General features: G+C 39.2%; 1 protein-coding gene across 1 annotated transcript in view; it reads left to right on the forward strand.

The window, feature by feature from the left end:
* Nucleotides 1–24,972, forward strand: part of GALNTL6 (polypeptide N-acetylgalactosaminyltransferase like 6) — a 1,396,075-nt gene that overhangs the window by 507,691 nt on the left and 863,412 nt on the right. The window contains exon 4 of the mRNA XM_033942486.1: nt 3,329–3,467. Coding sequence (XP_033798377.1) covers nt 3,329–3,467 — 139 coding nt within the window. The remainder of the gene's footprint in view (nt 1–3,328; nt 3,468–24,972) is intronic.

The following is a 24,972-nucleotide window of genomic DNA, read 5'->3' on the forward strand; positions in this document are numbered from 1 at the left end:
GAGAATCATGAAATTTTGGAAGAAAATGAAACAGATGTTCCAGAGCTGATGCCAGCAACAAGCTTCTGGAGAAGATATGGGGGGAAGAAGAGTGTTTATTGCTAGAAGAGTGTCAGACAGCCATATTTAGGATGACAGCTTTTGGCTCTCTAGCTTTTGCTTCCAGCCGCTTTAAAGAAGGTTGAAAAATAGACATAATCATCTAGCAAGGATCCTAAAATAGATAAAGCTATCTGATTTTCTTATGCAATAAGTTATGTCCTGGAGATTGTCACACTCGTGCCCCTGATAAGCGCAGCAAGCCTCCTGGGTAGTGACAAAACTTCTGGCCCGGCGTATCCCTTCTAACCAAGGGATCCCTTCAGGACTTGACTGGCTAGTGGCGAGCCTAATAGAGTCATTGCAGGTAAGATACCTTATGTGCATTCAGTACAAAACCAAACCACTTTCAGTCAGAAATGGCAAATCACTCAGCTTTATTCCAGCCACTGGCCAAATTAGGACCATAGCATAAGCTAGAGTCTTGTGCCATTAGGAAGTGACCATACTGTGGAATCATGTAAGTTTGTTAAACAAAAAAAAAAAGGCAAAACCAAACTTTTAAGCCTGTCAGAAATAGCTTCAGCACAGTCCCCTGTCTCTGTACTTTAGTAGCAAAGAGCAACACAGCCCTATTCACCAGAGAAGTCTCTTATATACAGTCTAGGCTTGCAATTCCACTCAAATACAGCACATATGATAAGTGCCAATCCTTGGCCACGTAATGAAAAGACATTGCTTCACTTTGATCATATATTCTTGTTCCTGTGGTTATGTGCAGTAGCCCAGTTTTAACAGTTGGCAGTTCTGTGAGAAATATTCCTCCTGAAAACGTATGCAATCCTTATAGATACAAAGCAGAAGCTTTTACCAAATAGGCTGTTTCTTCCTTGGTAAGACGTGTGCTCTGAATCACAGGCACATACAAGTGAAAACAAAACAGCAAAGCAGGCAAAAGTGCTTAGAACAAAAACCAAGGTTCTGGTCAAGTGCAGAGATTCCAAAACAACTCTCCTTCTGAAATGTTGTCGTGGAAACTATTCACAGCTATTGCAGTGAAACGTAATTAGGTAGCCATGCAGCTAGCAGAGAAACCAAAGCAGACAGGGTTTTTCTGAACGTTTATTCACACATTCTTTATGCTTTTGGTTTGAAAAGAAACTCCCAAAACACTGGGGAGAGAAAACAAAAACTCTACACAAAAACTCAGATTCCTTACTTATATCTAACTATTACTATATCCCACAAAAGAAAAAATTAAGTCTAAAGAAAGGAGTAGACCAATTGGTTACAACTGACTTAAATCTTACCGAATTCCTGGAGGACTCCTCAGATACTATAACTAATCTGTTGTTAGAGGGAACTCCTGATTATTATGTTTATTATGATTATTTGTTATGTAATTTCTTATGTAATTTCTTATGTAATTTCTTATGTAATTTGTTATGTAATTTCTTAATGTGGGCTAGATGGAATTTGTTGATTAAATAATGATCTTTATTTTCTTATATGGTCATAGACTGTAAAATTCCATTCTTTACTGTTCTGTAATATAAACTGTTGTAAAATTATAAATAAATAATAAAAAAACCCTCTCCACAAAAGCAAAAATCAATCAGGCACAGTTCACAGGTAATCCTACCTTGCAGCACACAGCGTCTGCATGCAAAAATCAAAACATACACGTTTCCATTGTACTTCCATCTCTACAGGAAAAGTTTCAATTTCTACCAGACCTTCTTCAATGTCCATAGGTTCAGCTTGGTCCTGCTCATGGGCTCCTGAGGTAGAGAAAGTTTCTTCCTCTTCTTCCATATGCCAGTCTGTCTCCCAGTCCTCAGCTGGCTGGTTAGGGAGAAACTCACTCTCTCCCTGTCTCTCCTCCTGTGTCTCTCTCATCTACCTTGCTTTAAGCTGTGGAGAGCCGCATCCCCTGAGCTTGGCTGGGGAAAGGGTTTTCTACTCACTAGCCTGCTGTGTATGTCCATCTTCACCTTGCCTTACTGACTTTGGTCTTAAAGGGACAGGCTGATGGTAATGTTGCAATCTCCTGGCAGTGTTTGGAACAGCTTCAGCCAGGCTAAAGCTTTCTTGTCTGCCTTTCTCTTGCCATTCCTCTGATTCAACTTCCCTATTTAGGTGGTAGTCAGCTAATCCTGCATCCTGAGTTGTAACCTGATCAGCTCTCCTGCATCGGCATTTGGTAAATCTCTTTAACTATCTTTGGGACAAATCCAGAGATGGAATTGGATTTGTCACAATATATATATATTTGTCACAATATATCTATCCATGGTGGGTCACCTCTACTTCACTGTCCCATCTCAGATAGTTGATGTTATACACCTGTGCACTACCTTCATATACACTAAAGATTTGTCTTTGATATCACTATTCACTGTCTTTGACACTGATGTCCTTATATCCCCCTTAACACACATCACAAATATATCACTCTTGCACTATAATAAAATCACTTAGAAGAAACACCTTCAATTCACCACATTAGTACCTTAGAGATATAGTCATCATTGTAATTTTCTTTTTCCTACATTTACACATCAACTTTTACATATAGGACCCATGAGGAAGATATTTGGTCCAAACATGGACTGTGTTGGGTCCTCTTTAAGATACAAAGGTGTGGATCATCTTCATTGCTTACAGTTGTGGTTATCTTGTTGGAATAATAAAAGTCTGCTTCTGGAACATCTGATTCCATAGTGTCTTTTTTGCTTTGGGTTTAAAAATGGAACAGCACAGTAGGCAAATCATTATGCAGATTCAGTAGGCTTTAGATGGCATTAATAATGTGCTTTATAAAACTAATTCTGAAATCCTCCAAATTGCTTTATTTAATTCCCATCTCATACAACAATAGTGACTTTGAGAACAGGCATTATCTGATTGTTTTATTTCCTTTGCTATGATCTGCCATGATACAATTGTCTTCCCATATTTCATAAATCAGAACTAAGGTTTTTCTGACAATTATGCCTGCTGCCCCAGGAACTATTACTTAGGGTCCCTTTTACAAAGCCACAGTAGTGATTCCTGACCTGGCAACTGCGACAAAGCCTATAGGAACTGAATGGGCCGCATCTTATTTGTCATGTGGGAATCACTACTGCGGCTTTGTCAAAAAGGCCCTTAATTACTTAGTATCATGGAAATATTCAGAGTTCTAGGGGGTCTGGTCATTAATAGATCATATTTTAACAGATTGGTGCAATCAATGTTTCCTACTGGTGTTTACTCTGGAGATTCAAGAAGCATTTGTTTTTTTCAGGGAAAGGTGAGCATGGCAAACCATACCCTCTCTCAGATGAAGACCATGATGATACTGCCTATAGGGAGAATGGCTTCAACATCTTTGTGAGCAATAACATAGCTCTAGATCGGTCACTGCCAGACATTCGACATCCTAAGTAAGTTCAAGAAATTTGATTGGCAGTTTTTGTCTCATGTTTGTATCTATATTTCTTTTAAGAGCAATAATGTCAACAATATAGGCCTTTTTTTCTCATTTGTGAAACTGGTACCTTATAGCCATTTCCTGGAGATGTCTGTGGCATATATGAGGACTCTTTAAGTCCTTTTGGTTCCATGTGTTGGCAATCACCACTGATGTTATGAATCTGGTACTATTTAACCTCTTCTAGGATATGTTTTGGGGGTTATGTTTGTGGGCTATATGATAAACAGAAAAGGCTTATGTCTTATTTATTTTATTTATTCCTCACATATGTAGCCAACCTATTGCCTAGGTGGGTTACAATAAAACACACATAATTAAATCAGAAGCTCCCATCCTCACCAGCTTATTTTAGACACCATAGCCTCTTCATACTGAGAAATTCACATCTATCTGCCTAACTACAAATCCCTTCCACAAAGCTAGGCAAGGTTGAAATGGCTTTTGCAGCCAATTTGAGTTCAAAGCACTTAAAAACTGACCCTCCATCTCCCACTAAGTCTGATACTGGCAGGATGGGAAGAGACAATAAGGCGGCTGAGGTAGCAAAGCAATTGCGACATCTCTCAAATATGCTAAAAGAAAGTAAAGAAGACATAAAGAATATTAAGACTGAAATCTCAAATCTTACCAGTAAGATTTCATTCATGGATCAGAGGTTGGGAGCTCTTGAATGAAAGTGTGCAATGCTTGATAAGGTCGCTACTAATCAATGCATGGATCACAAAGCTATTCATATGATTAAAAATCAGTGGGAAGATGTTGGCAATCATTGCCAACATATAAATCACAGAGTGATTGGCCTTCAAGAAGGTATGGAGAGAAATGATGAGATCAAGTTCTTTAAATCCTGATTGCATCAAGTTCTTCTTCTTCAGTTTGATCATCCCTTAGAAGTGGAGCATGTGTATTATGTGCCAGCCCACGCCATTTCAGTGAATAGCAAGCCACATCTGATAGTGCTACAATTATTACAATTTCCTCATGTATTACTACTACCCCTACTACTAATCATTTCTATAGTACTAATAGACATATGCAGAGCTGTACATCAAAACACGGAAGAGATAGACCCTGCTCAAAAAAATCTTACAGTCTAATCAAGACAGACAAACTAGACAAGAAGATGCATCAATACATTGTGCTCAGGTGGGGGAATTATAGAGGGAATGATAAGATAGACATTGGTGCTTAGAAGGTGGGTTGGAGTTTGAAAGTGAAAGCATCTTCAAAGACCCGAGGGAATGGTACAGTTTAGGGGGGTGAAGAACTTATGTGCATGACAGAAAAGCGAGAGTTGGGTGTGATTGTATGTGATGATCTTAAGGTGGCCACATAGGTTGAAGGTGACAGTGAAAGCTAGAAGGATGCAAGGGTGCATAGGGAGAGGTATGGCTAGTAGGAAAAAGGAAGTATTGATGCCTCTTTATAAGACTTTGGTGAGAGCTCATTTAGAATATTGTGCACAATTCTGGAGGCCACACCTTCAAAAAGCTTTAAAAAGGATGGAGTCAGTTCAGAGGAAGGTTACTAAAATGGTGTGTGATCTTCATCATAAGGCATATGGTGACAGACTTAAATATCTCAATATGTATACTTTAGAGGAAAGGCAGGAGAGGGGAGATATGATAGAGACATTTAAATGCCTAAGTGATATAAATGCGCATGAGTCGAATCTCTTTCATTTGAAAGGAAGCTCTGGAATGAGAGGGCATAGGATGAAGTTAAGAGGTGATAGGCTCAGGAGTAATCTAAGGAAATACTTTTTTACAGAACGGTTGGTAGATGCATGGAACAGTCTCCCGGAAGAGATGGTGGAGACAGAAATCAAGTAAGCCTGGGATAGGCACATGGGATCTCTAAGAGAGAGTAAGAGATAATAGTTACTGTGGATGGGCAGGCTAAATGGGCTATTTCGACTTAATCTGCCATCATGTTTCTATGTTTTTATCCATTTTATTTGGATGCCTAAGTCTGTGGATGTCCACATTGTAGAATCTGCCCCTTGCTATTTTCCAGACTGATGGAACTGTACTATTTGTGAGACTAAGGGTAGTAATATGCAAACAATGGGAAGTAGACCATGTATATCAATCTTCAATCAGCTAGAAAGAAAAGGATCAAGTAATTATGTAGTAAGATGTATTTTCAAAATAATATTTGTTGTGTTAAAGACAGAATTATAAAGGATGATGAGAGAGCCATTCCAGAAAGGTTTGGATTCACAGGAGAAATATCAAGTAAACATCTATCAATGGGAGTGGATTCACAAAATGTTGAGATTTTTGTTTTGAAATGAGATGCAAAAATGTCAGCAGATGGCAATGAAATGTCTACAAAGCCTCCACTAGTCAAATTTGAAATAATAGAGAAAACTGACTGACATTAATTAAATCAGCAAATTGTTTGGCAAAGTAGTCCTTCACATTTGCAATTTCTTTGGAATAGAAGCTAGAAGCCTGCTTATAAAGTAGAAGGAGTTCAGGATTTTGTTTATGTTATTTTCAGTCTGCCTGGCATAACTGATGGCAAAGGCGAAATACACCTGCATAAAACCATGGGTTTTTCTGGCAAGACCGATTAGCAGATTGTTGAGACTCAGAAGAAATAAAGTGAAATATCAGAAATTGGGGAGGATAACAAACTGGGTAACATAATAATAATGAGTGATTTCAACCACCCTAATATTAACTGGGTAAATGTAACGTCAGGGCATGCTAGGGAGATAAAATTTCTTGATGAAATCATGGACTTCTTTATGGAGCAGCTGGTTCAGGAACCAACAAGAGGTGTTGCAATTCTAGACCTAGTTCTTAGTGAAGTACGCGAATTGGTGTGGGAAGTAATGATGATGTGGCCGCTTGATAACACTAATCATAACATGATCAGATTTGATATAATCCCTGGAATAAGTTTGCACAGGAAATCCAATACATTTAACATTAAAAAGGGGGACTATGATAACATGAGGCAAAGGCAAAAAGAGGAGCAGCTGCAAAGGTCAAGAATTTAAATCAGGCGTGGATATTATTCAAAACTACCATCCTGGAATCCCAGACTAGATATATTCCATGTATTACAAAAAGGAGGAAAAAAAGACCAAATGGCAACCAGTGTGGTTAATGAATGAGGTGAAGGAAACTATTAAAGCTAAAAGAGAATTCTTCAGAAAGTGGAAGAAGGATCTGACTGAAAATAAACAGAAAAAGGAAAAGGAATGGCAGAAAAATGAATGGCAAGTCAAATGCAAGGCTCTAATAAGGAAGGCAAAGAGAGACTTTGAAAAGAAGATTTGAGTTGGAAGAAAAAACATACAGTAAAATCTTTTTTAGGTACAGTGGTGCCTCACACAACGAACTTAATTTGTTCCAGGAGCAAGTTTGTTATGCGAAAAGTTCGTTATGTGAAACGCGTTAAGCGCAGTGACTAACGACTGCCTGCAGTGCCTGCGTGGAAGGATGCAATACATCGGCAGCGATCATGGAAGCTCGGGTGACTTCGTTGTGTGAAACGAAGTTCGTTGTATGAATCATGACATGAAGTTCGTTGTGTGCAGCGTTCGCTGTGCGAGGCGTCCTTTATGCGAGGCACCACTGTATATTTAAATTAAGAAGCCGGGAAAAAAAATCAGTTGGATTGCTAGACGACCAAGGGGTAAAAGGGGCTCTCAGGGAAGACAATGCCATAGCAGAGAGATTAAATGAATTATTTGCTTCAGTATTCACCAAGGGTGTTGTGGGGGGGGGGGGAGGGGAGCTACCGGTGCCAGAAATGATATTCAATTCTGATGAATCAGAGAAACTCAAGCAAATCTATGTTACACTGGAAGATGTAATGGGTCAGTCTGACAAACTGAAAAGTAGCAAATTGCCTGGACCAGATGGTATACATCCCATAGATAGAATTGAAAAAATGAACATGCAGAGCTATTGTTAGTAATTTGTAATATTTCTCTAAAATACAGCATAGTACTGGAATACTGGAGAGTGGTCAATATGATGCCAATTTTTAAAAAGGGTTGTAGAGGTGATCTGGGAAATTATAGACCGTGAATCTGACATCGGTTCCGGGCAAAATGGTAGAGATTATTATAAACAACAAAATGGCAGAACATATACATAAGTATTGATTAATGAGAGAAAGCCAACTTGTATTTAGTCAAGGGAAATTTTGTCTCACCAATCTTTTGCATTCCTTTGAAGGGGTAAATGAACATGTGGATAAAGGTGAGCTGGTCAATATTGTATATTTGGATTTTCAAAAGGCATTTGACAAAGTACCTCATGAAAGACTTCTGAGGAAATTAGAAAGTTGTGAGATAGGAGGTAATGTCCTATTGTGTATTAAGAACTGCTTGAAAGACAAAAAACATACAGTAAGTTTTAATAGTCAATATTCTCAATGAAGAAGGACAGATAGTGTTCTGGGACTGCAGTTTTATAACATATTTACCAATGATTTAGAGATAGGAATAACTAGTGAAATCAATTAAATTTGCAGATTACACAAGTTTATGTTCATTGAAAGCTTCTATACCGCAACTAATGACTGGGGAGTCAATTCAGAGCGGTTTGCATGAGCTTCTATAAAGGTGTTACAATATATGCACTTCTGTAAAGGTGTTCCAATACAGAGTTAGCATTTTCTGAGATAGTTGTTAATCAGAAGAGGTTTGTAAAAAATTGCAAGAGGACCTTTTGAGACTGGGAGATTGGGCATCAAAATGGCAGATATTTATTGTGAGCAAGTCAGGAACAAAAAAAATAACCCAGCAAGTTCCACAGAACAGAAAGGGAAAACCAAAACAAAATAGCACTATGGCATCAATGTTTGTGATGTACAAGTTTATTATAACAAGTTATATCCAGTGAATGTTAAAAGCTTATCCAATTGATGCAGGAAACATGTAGTCAATAAACCAATGAAGCACAGGCAAAATATGATATCGACCCGACAAGGTCCACGTTTTGGCTATTTTTGCCTTCCTTGGGGTCCTGTAGAAATGTGAAATTTATTGAGAAGAATACAAAATAACAAAATAAATTACCAAAGAATATTTAAATAACCACTACAGAGCTTTTTTGACCAATGATTGTCAACTCCAACACCATTTAAAGTTCAATTTACAGACATTGGGGTTTCTGAGGTCTTTTTCCTCTGTTATAATACAACATCATTGAGTACAAGTGAGGTGTTTATATTAGTATCCCTTAAAACTAAAACACTGCCAGTAGTGATCTTAAATACTTAATGAACGTGGTGATCTGGGTCAGCGATAACAGGGCAAAGCAGAGTCAGGGTGAAAATTTGATAGGGAATTGGTGATAACACAGCAAAACAGAGACAGGGTGAAAAACTTTGAATCAGAGTGCTCCTGGTCCCAAAGAACTGCATCAAAGAGATTTTAAAGATATTTTTCCAGAGACCCATATACTGTGAGTTCAGGACAAAATTACCATGGGGCACCTTAGTGTATGTACACTTCTCCCGCCATATTCACGGTTTCAGCATTCGCGGTTTCGATTATTCATGGTTTTTAGCTTGCTGGCTCCTCCCTCCAAATTACATCAGCTTGCATAGATAAATCGCTGATTCCAAGCGTTTACAGAGAAAATCGCTGATTCCCAGCACTTTGTTCACCGTGTTTTGCCTCACCTTCAGAAACAGGCCAGGTCATGTTATTCACGGTTTCACCATATTCACGATGGTTTTTAATAGAAAACAGCAAATAACATATAAAAAGTTATTTGTGGTTTTTCAGTATTTGCGGTTCTGTTAATCCCCTATCACAGCGAATATGGAGGGAGAAGTGTATTTATTTATTTGTTAAATTTTCTATACTGTTCTCCCAGGGGAGCTCAAAACGGTTTTACATGAATTTATTCAGGTACTTAAGCATTTTTCCCTGTCTGTCCTGGTGGGCTCACAATCTAATGTACCTGGGGCAATAGGGCCCAGGGTCACAAGGAGCAATGTGGGTTTGAACTCCTAACCTCAGGGTGCTCAGTGTGTCGCTCTAAACTCTGTGCCACACTCTCAGATATAGTATGGTAGAAGATATGGCAAACATTGTCTGACAGAGATGGCAAAACATAGTTTACAAAGCATGGTAAAAACATAATATGACAAAACATGGCATGGTGAATCATAGTATAGCGAAAATAGTGTATCTCATGGTACACCGTTTTTTGCTGCAGTAAGCACGCATTAGTGCTTACCATAGTGAAGTAAAAGGTCCCCAAAATGTTCTAAGCTTAAAAAAAAAAAAAGAATAATAATAATCGAACAACAAACAGAACAGAAACACAAAAAGAAAATTTATAAGATTTATAATTAATTAAAACAAAAATTATTTTTTAAAAATCATATTTTTCCAGAAACAAAGATGTATATTATCATACTAAAAGCACGAGAAACAAAAATGCCTTTACCTGTCTCCCCAAAACACTTGGATCAGTTATATCACAAATAGACAATGAGAATGAATTCCATAACTAGGGCACAGACGCTCAAAATACCCAAACACGTGTCCCACATTTCCTTTCCATTATAACTGAAGGTACCACAAAGGAGTTATAAAAACACGCTCTCCTAGAGCAGAAAAATATTCATATGCCATTAACAATGATGATATGCAACATGTAGACTTCTCTTGTACTAATTTAAATGTAATCATCAGTAGCTTACACATAATCTGACAATCAGCAGCCAGTGTAGACAAATAAATTCCTAGAAGATCGCATTCAGGAAATACTGATGTGCCTTTGGAAACAGGTTTTTGATATTCACAAATGTAATGCTAATAGCCTAATTGAAAGTACATATGTTAACTGGTAATGACATCATGTTTCATTTCACATTAAAATAGAAACAAACATCAAATGAAACACATGAATGTGTTGTAATTTGGATGGTTCTGAGCTGCTATATTTATTTTTCCCTTACTAGAAAATATTTAGCAGGTTTACTTACATGAAAGAAAATGTAACATATTTTGTCGCAGGGCCTGCACTGATTTAATCTAGAGAACGAGTCCATTTTCTTTAAAACTGTTAAATATTTTGTTTATGCTTTGTAGCCGACCAAATTATCCCCAGGTTGTCTGAAATTATCTGCAATAATTCCCACTGGCTGGGAACATTTCCAGTTAGATGAAATTTTAACATATAATTGCACAGCATCAAAGTTATATCAAGCAGCATTGTTGGCATGATATTACTCAGTCAATAAGCTCCCCCGAATCCTTTAATTTGTGCTCATGCAGACAAGAGTGCAGATGGAAACTGGGCAGAAAAATCATTAAAAAGAAGGAGGATGAAATCAAGTTTTTTTCCTTATTGTTTTCTCATTATATTTGTCTGCAATTTCTTCCCCACCCGCTGATAGCTGCAGTGTCAATCTATTCCCTAGAACTCATCCACAGGCTAATGTAGACACCTGAGTTGGTTCAGCAGGTTGTGCTTTTTCATTTCTTGAAAAATGAGCAGCAGCTCTTTGGAAAAGTGCCTTCCCTGGGAGACTAATGGACTTTATTGCCAGCATGATTTTATGCTTGGAAGGTAGAAAATAAAGGTCAACAAACAAGATGGGAGTTGATGCCTTTTTTACTGTACTAACAATTGAGACCAACTTTAATTACTATAAGGACAACTCCATAAGTGGGTGCCTTCATTTAAGGAGCCCCAAGTGTAGATGGTAGGATCCTATTCTATTACAGAACCTAGGCATCTAGGTTCCATTATAGAATACTAGCATAACATAGCATTTAGGTGTGCTCCCCCCACCTTGTGAATATGCACGATAGTCACATATTTACAGAATACGAAGGGCCCCTGAAAAGTTCTCAGTCCAACCAAAAGAATGATGTGGAGCCATGAAACTTACAAGTAATTTCGCACTTTTCTTGACACATTTTGTTTCATTTCATATTGACTAGGTGAATGTAACAGGGCATGCTAGGGAGATATCATTTCTTGATGAAATCAAGGACTGCTTTATGGAGCAGTTAGTTCAGGAACCAATAAGAGGTGAAGCAATTCTAAATCTAGTTCTTAGTGGAGCACATGAATTGGTGCAGGAGGTAATGGTGCTAGGGCTACTTCATAACCTGATAACTTCACAACATGATCAGATTTGACATACTGTAATCCCTGGAATAAGTTTGCACAGGAAATCCAATACAACAGCATGTAACTTTAAAAAAGGTGACTATGATAACTTGAGGAGAATGGTACAAAAGAAACATAGAGGTGCAGCTGCACAGGTCAAAAATATATATCAGATGAGGATGTTGTTCATAATTACTATCCTGGAAGTCCAGACTAGATATATTCCATGTTTTGAAAAAGGAGGAAAGAAGACAAAATGGCAGACGGTATGGTTAACAAATAAGGTGCAGGAAGCTATTAGAGCCAAAAGAAAATCCTTCAGAAAGTGGAAGAAGAATCTGACTGAAAATAATTGTAAACAACACAAGGAGTGTCAAGTCAAATGCAAGGTGCTAATAAGGAAGGCGAAGAGAGACCTTGAAAAAAAGATTGTGCTAGAACAAAATCATTTTCAGGCATATTAAAAGCAAGGAGCCAGGACGTCGATCAGTTGGAATATTATGTCCCAGTATGGCAATTCTTATGTTCATATCGAACTGTAGCTACATGATGCAGGGTTCCACATTAGGCTTCACTGCCCAGGAAAAGGCTCTAGGTTTCATCATTAAGGATACATTGAAATCCTCAGCTCAGTGTGCATCAATGGCTATGAAAGCAAATAGAAAGTGAGGAAGTATCTGGAAAGGAAAATAGAGATGAAAATGTTATAATACCTGTATATCACTCTAAGGCAGTGTCTCTCAAACTTTTTTATAGCTCCAGCATACTAAACAGAGCAAATGATAAAATTGCAAAACCAATAAAATTTGAGAGTTATTTATTTAAAGTTCTTTAATGGAGGTAAGGGTAATTGTAACAATGGTGAAACTAAAGTAGATAGAATAGAATTGCTAATCAATGTGATGGATGTGCTTGTTTTTGAGTGCAAGTTAAGTCAATACGTGACTCAATAGTTAACAGGCAACACACATTTTATCATCCACCATCTGCAATCATTCTTTTTTTTTAAATTTAATTTCTATCAGATCTGAAAATCCAAGTTTGCAAAGAAAAGAAGATCCAACCGGTAACAAAGATTCCATTGCTCAAGTAAAGATAACTACTGTATATTAAAAAAAAAAAAAAATTAAAACTTAAATTAAAATTATTTGCCATTAGTTTTCAAGGACCAATCACATCAAGGAATGATGCTTGTCTGTGCAGTTGTATCCTTATTCATACAGACACTCATAACATTGACAAACTCTTGTGTATGCAACATATAGTACGTGTCATCTATTCTAGTGTATACTTGTGAAGGGAATTTTTTAAAATGTAGTAAAATTCTGGAATCTCTTTGAGGCATACAGTTTGAGAGACATTGCTCTAAGGTATGGCCGTACCTTGAATACTGTTTGCAAATCTGGTCACCGTATCTCAAAAACGATATAGTGGAATTAGAAAAGGTACAGAGAAGGACGACAAAAATAAAAAAAAAGGATGGGACAACTTCCCTATGAGGAAATGCTAAACGAGCTAGGGACTTTTGGCTTGGAGAAGAGAAGGCTCAGGGGAAATATGATGGAGGTCTATAAAATACTGAACTGGAGTGGAATGGGTAGATGTGAATATTTTGTTTTCTCTTTCCAAAAATAGTATGCAACATATAGTACGTGTCATCTATTCTAGTGTATACTTGTGAAGGGAATTTTTTAAAATGTAGTAAAATTCTGGAATCTCTTTGAGGCATACAGTTTGAGAGACATTGCTCTAAGGTATGGCCGTACCTTGTTTTCTCTTTCCAAAAATAATATGCAACATATAGTACGTGTCATCTATTCTAGTGTATACTTGTGAAGGGAATTTTTTAAAATGTAGTAAAATTCTGGAATCTCTTTGAGGCATACAGTTTGAGAGACATTGCTCTAAGGTATGGCCGTACCTTGAATACTGTTTGCAAATCTGGTCACCGTATCTCAAAAACGATATAGTGGAATTAGAAAAGGTACAGAGAAGGACGACAAAAATAAAAAAAAAGGATGGGACAACTTCCCTATGAGGAAATGCTAAACGAGCTAGGGACTTTTGGCTTGGAGAAGAGAAGGCTCAGGGGAAATATGATGGAGGTCTATAAAATACTGAACTGGAGTGGAATGGGTAGATGTGAATATTTTGTTTTCTTTTTCCAAAAATAGTAGGACTAGAGGGCATGCGATGAAGCTACTATGTAGTAGATCTAAAACAAACCTGAGAAAATATTTCTTCACTCAATGTGTAATTAATCTCTTGAATTCATTCCTGGAGAACATGTTGAAAGTGATTGACTTAGCAGGGTTATTACATGTTTAGATAATTTCCTAAAAAATAAGTGCATAAGCCATTATTAAGATGGCTTGTAGAAATTCACTTCTTATTTCTAAAATAAGAAGCATAAAACCTGTTTTCTCCTTGGGATCTTGCTAGATATTTGAATGAGCCAATCAGGGCCCTAGGCTTCTCCCTCTGTATCACGGGATACAGAGGGAGGAGCCTAAGGCCCTGATTGACTCAGATGCCTAAGGCCCCTCCCCTGGGAGGTCATGATGGCAGAAGGGAGAACATGTTGAAAGTGATTGACTTAGCAGTGATAAATGTTTAGATAATTTCCCAAAAAAGAAGTGCATAAGCCATTATTAAGATTGCTTGTGGAAATCCACAGCTTATTTCTAGGATAAGCATAAAATATGTTTTCTCCTTGGGATCTTGCCAGATATGACTGAGCCAATCAGGGCCTTAGGTTCCTCCCTCTGTATCCTGGGATACAGAGAGAGGATCCTAAGGCTTTGATTGATTCAGACACCTAAGGCCTCTCCCATGGGAGGTCATGATGGATGGCAGGAGGGAGTGGGCATCACTCCTGCCGTATTTGCTTCCGGAGTGCTTCCGGAGTGCTTCCGGAGGTGCTTCCGGGGTGCTTCCGGAGGCAGGAGGAAGTGATCATTCCTCCTGCCAATTATGGCTGGCACAGTGGGGGAGTGGGTTGTGGCAGCAGGAGGAGTGAGCATCCCTCCTGCCTCTATTTTGGTGCTGGGAGTCGTCGGGGGTGGGGGGTGGGGAGGCTGCACTATCATAGGGGAAGGGCTTCACTTTTTTTTTGTAATGGTGCAGATATTGTGTGTGTGTGTGTGTGTGTGTGTGTGTGTATAACACACGCACAACACTGGACCATAACAAAAAAAAGCCCCAACAGTTGAGTGGCAGGAAGCTGTTTTTGGGCTTCCTCTGCTACTTAGCTGTTTGGGCTTCCCCAAACCGGCTCTGCACATGTGTTAAAATTATTTCTTTATTAATTTTATTACACACAAATAATTAACTTTGAGAATAAAATTAACAGAAGTAGAAGTCATGGTTCCACTGGGAACGAGTGATCACAATGTAATCAACTTTAAACTTGACATCGGAAAAGGGAAACATACCAAAACCTTAACCACCACCTTAAACTTTAAAAAGGGTAAATACGATTGCATGAGAGCCATGGTAACAAAACGACTCGAGAAGATGGTGGACAAACTTGAAACAGTAGATCAGGCATGGTGCCTATTGAAAAATACTATTGCAGAAGCACAAGATCTCTACATTCCGAGGATTTCCAAAGATCGGAGAACTAAAGGCAAAGGAGAACCGGCATGGCTTACCATACAGGTGAAGGAAGCCATAAAAGAAAAGAAGGACTCTTTCAAAAAATGGAAATGCACGAAGACAACCGAAGCCTGGAACAAACATAAAGATGAACAGAAGAAATGTCACAAGGCGGTGAGGGATGCAAAACAGGACTATGAGGAAAAAATAGCCCGGGAGGCTAAAAACTTCAAGCCCTTCTTTAGATACGTGAAAGGGAAAAAACCTGCAAAAGAGGCAGTGGGACCCCTGGACGACAAGGGAAGAAAAGGGTACATCAAGGAAGATAAACAAATCGCAGACAAACTAAATTCCTTCTTTGCGTCTGTCTTTACGAAGGAGGACACCTCAACAATACCTGAAGCGGAGAAACTGTTTACAGGAGAAATAGAGGACAGCCTCACCACAGTTGAAGTGAACTTAGATCAGATATACTACCAGTTCGACAAACTTAAAAGTGACAAATCCCCTGGACCGGATGAAATTCACCCGAGAGTCTTGAAGGAATTGAAGGTTGAAATCGGAGAGTTATTGCAAAAACTTGCAAACCTGTCAATCAGAACTGGTCAGATACCAGACGACTGGAGGAAAGCGAACATCACGCCAATCTTCAAAAAAGGATCGAGAGGAGAACCGGGCAACTATAGACCTGTGAGTCTTACGTCTGTCCCCGGCAAGATGATTGAATCACTGATCAAGGATAGCATAGTTCAGCACTTGGACACACACGACTTGATGAAACCCAGTCAACATGGATTCAGGAAAGGGAAATCGTGTTTGACGAATTTACTCCAATTCTTTGAGACCGTGAACAAGCAAATTGATAGTGGAAAGCCGGTGGACATAATATACTTGGACTTCCAGAAAGCATTTGACAAAGTTCCACATGAAAGACTTCTCAGGAAACTACAAAGCCATGGCATAGAGGGAGATATACAAAGATGGATAGGCAAATGGCTGGAAAATAGGAAGCAGAGAGTGGGTATAAATGGGAAGTTCTCCGACTGGGAGAAAGTGACTAGTGGTGTACCCCAGGGCTCGGTACTTGGGCCGATCCTTTTTAATATTTATATCAATGACCTGGAAAACGGAACATCCAGTGAGATCATCAAGTTTGCAGTGACACAAAACTCTGCCGGGCAATCAGATCGCAGGAGGACAGTGAGGAACTCCAGAGCGATTTGTGTCGGTTAGAAAACTGGGCGGAGAAATGGCAGATGAAGTTCAATGTGGAGAAATGCAAGGTAATGCATTTAGGCAGTAAAAATAAGGAATACGAGTACAGAATGTCAGGTGCAACTCTGGGAAAAAGTGAACAAGAAAGGGATCTGGGTGTACTGATAGATAGGACCCTGAAGCCATCGGCACAATGCGCGGCAGCGGCAAATAAGGCAAATAGAATGTTGGGCATGATAAAGAAAGGAATCTCGAGTAGATCAGAGAAAGTTATAATGCCGCTTTATAGGGCAATGGTCAGACCCCACTTGGAATACTGCGTCCAACATTGGTCTCCCTACCTAAAGAAGGATATAAAACTGCTGGAGAGGGTGCAGAGGCGAGCAACTAAACTAGTGAAGGGTATGGAGAAACTGGAATATGAAGATCGACTTAAAACACTGGGATTGTTCTCCCTTGAGAAAAGGAGACTGCGTGGGGATATGATCGAGACCTTCAAAATACTGAAAGGAATCGACAAAATAGAGCAGAGAAGATTATTTACATTGTCCAATTTGACACGGACAAGAATGAAGCTAAAATGAAGCTAAGGGGGGGCAAGTTCAGGACTAATATCAGGAAGTTCTGCTTCACACAGAGAGTGGTTGACATCTGGAATACTCTCCCAGGGGAGATTATTGCAGAATCGACAGTCCTAGGCTTCAAGGGCAAACTAGATGCATATCTCCTTGAGAGAGGCATATAGAGATATGGTTGGCTATAGGGTAAATCCCTTACAAAGGCAAGTCACAAGACGGCAAGATAATCCCAAAATGGAATTTATACAGGGAACTATAGGGAACTCAAGCGCTCACAGCTAACAGCTTGATATATTTTACAAACTGAAAACCATAGGGTGAGCTATCATCGGACCCTTTAAGTTCTTCCCCAAACTATTTATTTATCCAAAAAATACTGTATACTTTCAAGCAATTAGTACTGCAAGATGTGGCGACTTTTCAGTACAAAAGAATAGAAACGTACAACTTGACTAAGAATGAACACTCTGCATTATTGAAATTACAACAAGACTCTTCGATTGTGATCAGTAGAGCAGATAAAGGTGGAGGTACAGTGATCTGGAATATGATAGATTATCAAAATGAACTGAGTAAACAACTTTCAGATAGTGCTACCTATACTTTATTAGATACTGATCCAACTTTGCAATTAAAGGCTACTATTTTAGCCTTAACTCAAGAAGGTTTTGACGATGGATATGTAACCAAAAGAGAATTCCAATATCTTAATAGAGAAAATAGCACCATTCCATGGATGTACCTTCTTCCAAAAGTACACAAGAGATTGAATAAACCTCCCGGAAGACCTATCATCTCCTCGATTGATTCTATTCTTGAGCCTCTTTCGACATATGCTGACCAATTTTTGAAACCTATAGTGACCACAGGTACTTCTTACATCAAAGACACCTCTCAATTCCTGTTATGGCTTCAAAGCTTTGAGTTAGCAAATAGTCCTGTGATTCTGGTGACTCTAGACATAGTTTCACTTTACACTTCATTACCGCAGGATAAATGTTTAGAAATTGCATATAAGGCACTCAAATCTAGATGCCGTCCCCATCAAAGCCCTACTGGTTTCATTATGTCCTTATTGAAATTAGCTTTAACCAACAATTTCTTTACTGATGGTAAAGACCTGTATTTGCAAACAAAAGGGGTGGCAATGGGTGCTACCTGCGCCCCGTCTATAGCAGGCCTTTACATGAAACAATACGAAGAAACGTTTTTGACAGTTCACCAGTGGAGTCATTGCATATTAGGCTGGAAGAGATACATCGACGATGTATTTATGGTCTGGCAAGGTTCTAAGGATCAGCTTTTGAAGTTCACAGAATGGTTAAACACCAATGATTCTAACATTCAATTTACTACAAATCATTCCACTGAGGGTATCAACTTTTTAGATACATGGGTTAGCATCAGTGAGAACCATTTTGAATCTAAACTCTTTATTAAACCTACCGACACGACCAGCCTATTACATTATGATAGTTGTCATCCTACTCCACTTAAAAACAGCTTACCATTAGCTCAGTTTTTACGTTTTCGACGTATTTGTACTCATAAAGCTGATTTTAAATCTTCAGCTAAGAAATTAGCTAGTAATCTACGTCATAAAGGATATCCAGAAAAATGCTTGAGGAATTCATATCGGAGAGCAAAATTTAACCATCAAGAATGGTTATTACAACCTTTCAATAAAAAGAAAGAAGATAATGCTTATTCAGAACAGATAGATGAAGTCCAAACTTTTGTACTGAAGTATAATGCTGAATCGGAACAGATAGCGGATATAATTCACGAACACTGGAGGATTGTTCAAAATAATCCCTGTTTTGAGAATTCGAAACTGCGACTTACCTATTCAAGGTCACGCAATCTTAAAGAATATCTTAGATTGCAACCAGATCTAACACCAAGAAATTTGAATATAGGAGGGGGACAGCATTCAAGTTGCGGGAAATGTCAAATCTGCCCTTTGAATATTCAGGGTTCGTTTTTTGAAAATCCTCTAGATCATAAAAAATATGAATTAAAATACGTCACCACTTGTAGATCCGACTTTGTAGTCTATTTAATATTGTGCCCTTGCCATAAGGTCTATATAGGAAAAACCACCAGAAAGTTTAACATTCGTATGGCAGAGCATAAATCTTGCTTGAAACTTAAAAGACAAGAAGCTCCACTTGTAGCCCATTGTTTGAAATACCATCATGTTTTCACAGAACTCAAATGTATGGTTATCGATCTAGCACCGGCATCGATAAGGGGAGGGGATAGGGGGAAAAAACTATTGCGCCTGGAGCAAAGGTGGATAGATCGCCTTCATAGCTTACATCCAACTGGCTTAAACATATCTATTAACTGGCAGGTTTTTCTTTAATATAGTAGAACCGTTTAAAAGATAAAAATCTAATGTGACGGTCTTGACAGCAGGATCATGTTACAGCCGGATATGACATCAGCTTTAGCTTTAAAGGGCTCTGTGTTTGAACGGAGCCTATTCCGGATATGACATCAGACGCTTTCATCCCTCTAACCTAGAGGGTGGCATGGCACGACGCTGAATAAGGCGGTAGAAAAGCTTTAGCCTGTTATATCTTATTTCTGAATGTCTGCCCGTGGCTCTGATTGCCGCTGATTTAAATAGGTATGTAAACTGCTCCTAACTGCTGTGGTAGTCTAGAAGCTTTTTTAGTTTTTAGTTTTCATGAATCTAAAGTAGAGAATTTCTTCATGATTATTGATTCGTCGTGATTTTTCTAATTAACTAATAAAGGACGGATATTCACTTTAGTACTAAAAATTTAAAAATGTTTACGAGTATAGCCATTAGTACTGCCTTAGAGCTTTCTCTACTACAAGCGTAAAAGTTTTCTAGATAAATTCTGATATTGTTCCAATTTTTATTTTGCTTTTACCTTTTAGTGAATTTGGTGGCCTTTCTCCTGACGAAGCTCTCTTAATAATATTTGGATGAGCGAAACGGAGTTCTTCCGTCGTCTTCGTTTGTCACCAAGCTATCAAGCTAAGTACTCTTAAAGTTATATAGAGTACTTTATAAAGTATTGTTTGCTATTCGAAACAAAGCAAAATATTGAAGAAGTTTTTTAAAGAAAACAGTTAATATAAAAATAAAAAATAAGATAATAATTTAAAGATTTTTTGGATAAATAAATAGTTTGGGGAAGAACTTAAAGGGTCCGATGATAGCTCACCCTATGGTTTTCAGTTTGTAAAATATATCAAGCTGTTAGCTGTGAGCGCTTGAGTTCCCTATAGTTCCCTGTATAAATTCCATTTTGGGATTATCTTGCCGTCTTGTGACTTGCCTTTGTAAGGGATTTAGTGTATTGCACAAAAATTTTTGGGGGTTAGTTAGTGGCTATAGGGTAAGCCAGGTGTATACCTGGCAGGGCCTCCGCGTGTGCGGATCACCGGACTTGATGGACCGAAGGTCTGATCTGGAGATGGCGCTTCTTATGTTCTTAGAAACAAATATAATCAATTTTTTTTCCCATTTGAGTGAAACAAGGAAAATTCAAGCTTAATATATAGTCCACAATTGGGAGAACAAAGAAAGAAAAATAAGAATCCCTTTCAGGAAAAAGGGTAAATACAAATAATGATTATAAAGAATAGAGCAGTTAACATCGGCTACTTATTAACAGACATGAGTTACCCTGTATTTTCCTAAGTAACATCAGAAATCTCTTTTCCTTCTAAGAAAAAAAATGCAGCTGTTCTGGATCGAAAAAGATATACTTATTTTGTTGGTAATTAATAAGACATTTGTAGGGAAACCTCAACTGAAAGGAGGCTCCCAAAGAAATAACTTTAGTTCTATATTGTAGAAATTCCTTCCTTCGGATTTGAGTCCAACTTGAAAAATTTTTTAAGATGCCTATAACTGATTTTTTTTACATACGTATTTACTTCCGCACTACTTAACTTTTCCCCCTATCCTATTGTATTTTCCTTTTATCAAGTTTCAAGTTTAATAAAATCTTTGATTAATCGCTTAATCACATTTCTAAGCGATGAACATTTAAAAAAAAAATACAGTCTTTGGGGAACAATACAGTACGTTAACAATTTTACATCCAAACGGACTAAAAGACATACTTAACAAACAGTAAACACAAGGAAAGCGGAGAATGAAATACAAATTCCTTAAAGAAAAGTAAGACAATCAGGGTAAAAAACGAAAGGCAGGGAGAACAAAAAAACACAATAAAATAAGAATTTTTAACCAGCAGATTGTTAACTAATTATCAAAAACATCCTTAAAAAGAAAAGTTTTTAGATTACTCTTAAATTTCTCCAGATTACGTTCTTCCCTTAAGTAAATAGGGAGAGAATTCCAAATTTGAGGTGCAGTGACTGAAAAAATGAATTGCCGCCTTTTATTAACAACCCTAAGAGACGGGATCGTCAATAGATTTTGTTCATTGGATCTCAGCGTTCTATTTGGAATATTCGGGATTAATAATTTATAAATGAATGCTGGAGTTTTATAAAATAGGGATTTAAAAGTAAGTATGCATAATTTATATGTTATCCGGTGAGCTATAGGTAGCCAATGTGCTTTCCTAAGAAGAGGAGTTACATGGTCGAATTTCCTAGTTTTAGTTTCTAAGAAATTGTAGTTCTTCCATTTTTTCCCCAATGTTTTCAGGCCATAAGTATGTTTGTTTAGTTGGTGTATGTCTAATTATTTAAAATGTTTGTCTCCCAGCTATTTTAAATTACTATGTACAGCGCTTTGTACATTTAGATAAGCGTTTAATCAAAATTTAAATAAACTATGAAACTATGTAGACTCTTTCACCCAAATAGGAAATCTGCTTTAAATTAAAGTATAGTTTCATAATCATGTCCTTATCTTGAAGGAAGACAAAGGATACTATCAAAGTGGCTCGACCCAGGACTTCAATTTGCACATGTGTTAAAGTCGCTTTCGCAGTGACTGAATGGATGGGATTAAGGGGAACCTCCGTGCAAATCATTACCATGCAAATTTATTGGAACATCGATCGCTGTTCCAGAATCGGTCAAAAAAAATCAGCCCACAGTAACCCGCAAGGTCTTAACGATTGTGTTTTGTGCATCTAGCCCTGAAAGACCTTTGCAAAAAAATGTAGCCTGCAGGGCTAATTTTTCTAGCTGTGCTTTAAACTAATGTGAAACACTAAACAGAAACTTTCCTCAACTGCTATCTCTGCCCTAATCTGATTTTATGCTCTGAAATGCAACCTAAAATACTAATCTAGACTAAAACACTTTCTATATAAAACACTAACAGAGATTCTAAAGGCAACACTATTGCCTAAACTGACTTTTGCTGAAAAAGCAGAGCACTGAACTAAAGAGAAAGAGAATGAAATGACCTACTGAAGCCCAAGTTTACTTTTTCCCAAGTCTGAATTTCAGCAAGTAAGATATTCCAATGGAGTTTTTCTTCACTTACTGGATCCTTACTTAGCACCTCTTTAGGACAAGCAGCTGAGGTCTAGATTATATTTTTGTTAACTGTGGGGCTCATAATAAAAACAAAAAAGTACAAGTACCGATAATCAAAGCTGGTTTTAGACGTATCTAAAACCAGCTTAGTCCTTTACTCTGCATCTGAACGCCTAGAGTGAAAAGGGGTGTTTTTGGAGGAGTGAGAAGTGGGTGGGAGGGGGGCCCACCTAGACTTAGTCATCTGGCAGCCATAACCAAAAAGATTTGACAGGTTTCCAGACGGAACTTATACGTTTTGACTTAGACCAAGTCAAAACAAGTATAAGTTCCTAATCGGGCTGCTGAGCTGATCACTGCTGCCGCGATTAGCTCAGCAGCCCAGGCAACCTGTCCCCCTGCACTGGTAATGATTGCAGCAGCAGAGATGCCTAATCTCTCCTGCCAGGATCGTGATCCCCCCCCCTGAACCACACTGATGCCCGGCAAGAGGGATCCCAAGCCCTTCTGCCGGCAAACCTACCCCTCGACCACCCCCCACTAGCCCGGATTACCCCATTAACCTCAAACCTTTGCCAGCCAACCTGGTCCTCTCTCCATCCATCTGACAGGCCCGCCATCCTCAGAATGGCAGGCCTGCCCCTTTCCGGTGCATTGTGGGATGCACTAGGGAGGGGCCTAGGGCTTGATTGGCCCAAGTGCCTAAGACCCGCCCATAGGAGGGGCCTTAGGCAACTGGGCCAACCGGAATTGGGCCAGTTGCTTAAGGCCCCTCCTTTGGGAGAGGCCTTAGGCACATGGGCCAACCAAATCTTTCAGCATCTAGTGACTTAGGCCAAAAGGGGACTTTTTTATTATGCCCCTCCACGCTTCTAAAGTGAAAGTGAAGCTTTGGCTATTTTTATTTTATTTAGCTTATCACCCCCCAAAAATATTATAGGTACTATTTCATTATTGGTTTATGGAAGCACTTCAAATTATTTTCCATAATTTTGTCATAGTTATTTCCAACTTAGTATATACATGGTTGCTAAAGTCTAGTTCCTATAGCATGCCTTTATAGAAAATGTAGAGCTAACATTCCTTCCCTTGTGCAGTACATATTTAATAGCAAAGTTGTTGGTTTAGCACAGTTGATTTTACAGCCTGGTATTAATGAGAACCATTTAATTATCTCTAATGGTTCAGGGATAGATGAATTTATGTCTGTTAAACAGAGCAGTAAGTCGTCTGGATAAATGGACATCCTACTGTCGATTTTTCCAAATTGAATTCCCCAAATTGACTGGCTTTGTCTTATTGTTAGTTCTAAATGTTCCACTCTTAAATTACATAGCAGTGGAGAAAATGCACATCTCTGCTCTGTGGCTTTTCAAGAGTAAAACCTCTGATAAACTATTCATCTATAAATGTGGATATGGTTATTTTTAGAGAATTAAATAGTAACATAGTCCATCCAGTCTGCCCAATAGTTATACTCATTGATATTACTGGGTGCTAGACATTAGGGCCCTAATTCTGCAAAGTGCGTCCCGATTGTAGGCAGCTGTAGGTGTCCTATAGCTGTCTAATCAGCCAATTGGGAGGCACGTTTTCTAAAAAAAAATGTTCCCCAGGCAGGCCGCCTATATTGAAGGCACCTCCGGGAGCCAAGGGAGGCCTGCAAGCCCGCCTAAGCTCGCCTAAGGTTAGGTGGTAGCCTGAGGCGAACCTAGGCAGCCCTACATGTCTCCCTAGTTGAGGGGGAGACGCTTATAATGTGGGCCAGCAAAATGCCGCAATTAGTATAGCGGCCGCAGCTACGGCCACCAGTCTTCCTTCTCCCCCTCCCCCCGACGATCGCGGCAAGAGGGTGCCCAACCCCTCCTGCCCCAAAACCCCATGATCACTGGCAGGAAGGTGCTTAACCCTTCCTGCCAGTAGATCCCGCCCCCTCAAAGATAGCCAGCAAGAGGGTACACAACCCCTCCTGCCAGAGCCCCCAAAGACCCTTCATCAAAATGCCCCAACCCCCCTCCCCAATAAACCACCCACCCCAGAACCCCCCCTCAGGCCATAGGAGGGGCCTTAGATGCCTGAGCCAATTTGGCTCTAGGATCCTGTTGGTTGGGCAAGGGAGGGGCCGGCCCGCCTCATTTGGAAGGAGGTGGGCCTGCTGGCCAGAAGGTGCAAGGACCCATCCTGCCAACTTGCGGGTAAGCCCGAGGGGGCTTCCGGGGTGGGGGATTCATTGGGGGGGTCCAGGGAGGGGGGGTTGGGGTATTTTGATGGGGGGTCCTGCAGGAGGGTTTGGGTACCCTCTTGCCGGCGATCTTTGGGGGGTACAGGGCCTACCGTAAGGAAGGGTTGAGCACCTTCCTGCCGGTGATCGTGGGGTTCTGTGGCAGGAGGGGTTGGGCACCCTCCTGCCATGATTATCAGGGGTGGGGTGGGGTTGGGGGGGTCCACCGGCAGTAAGGGTTGAGCAGCGTCCTGCTGGTGATCGTGGGTTCTGTGGGCATAAGGGGTTGGG

The sequence above is a fragment of the Geotrypetes seraphini genome, chromosome 1 (genome assembly GCF_902459505.1).
Source record: "Geotrypetes seraphini chromosome 1, aGeoSer1.1, whole genome shotgun sequence".
Classification (NCBI taxonomy): domain Eukaryota; kingdom Metazoa; phylum Chordata; class Amphibia; order Gymnophiona; family Dermophiidae; genus Geotrypetes; species Geotrypetes seraphini.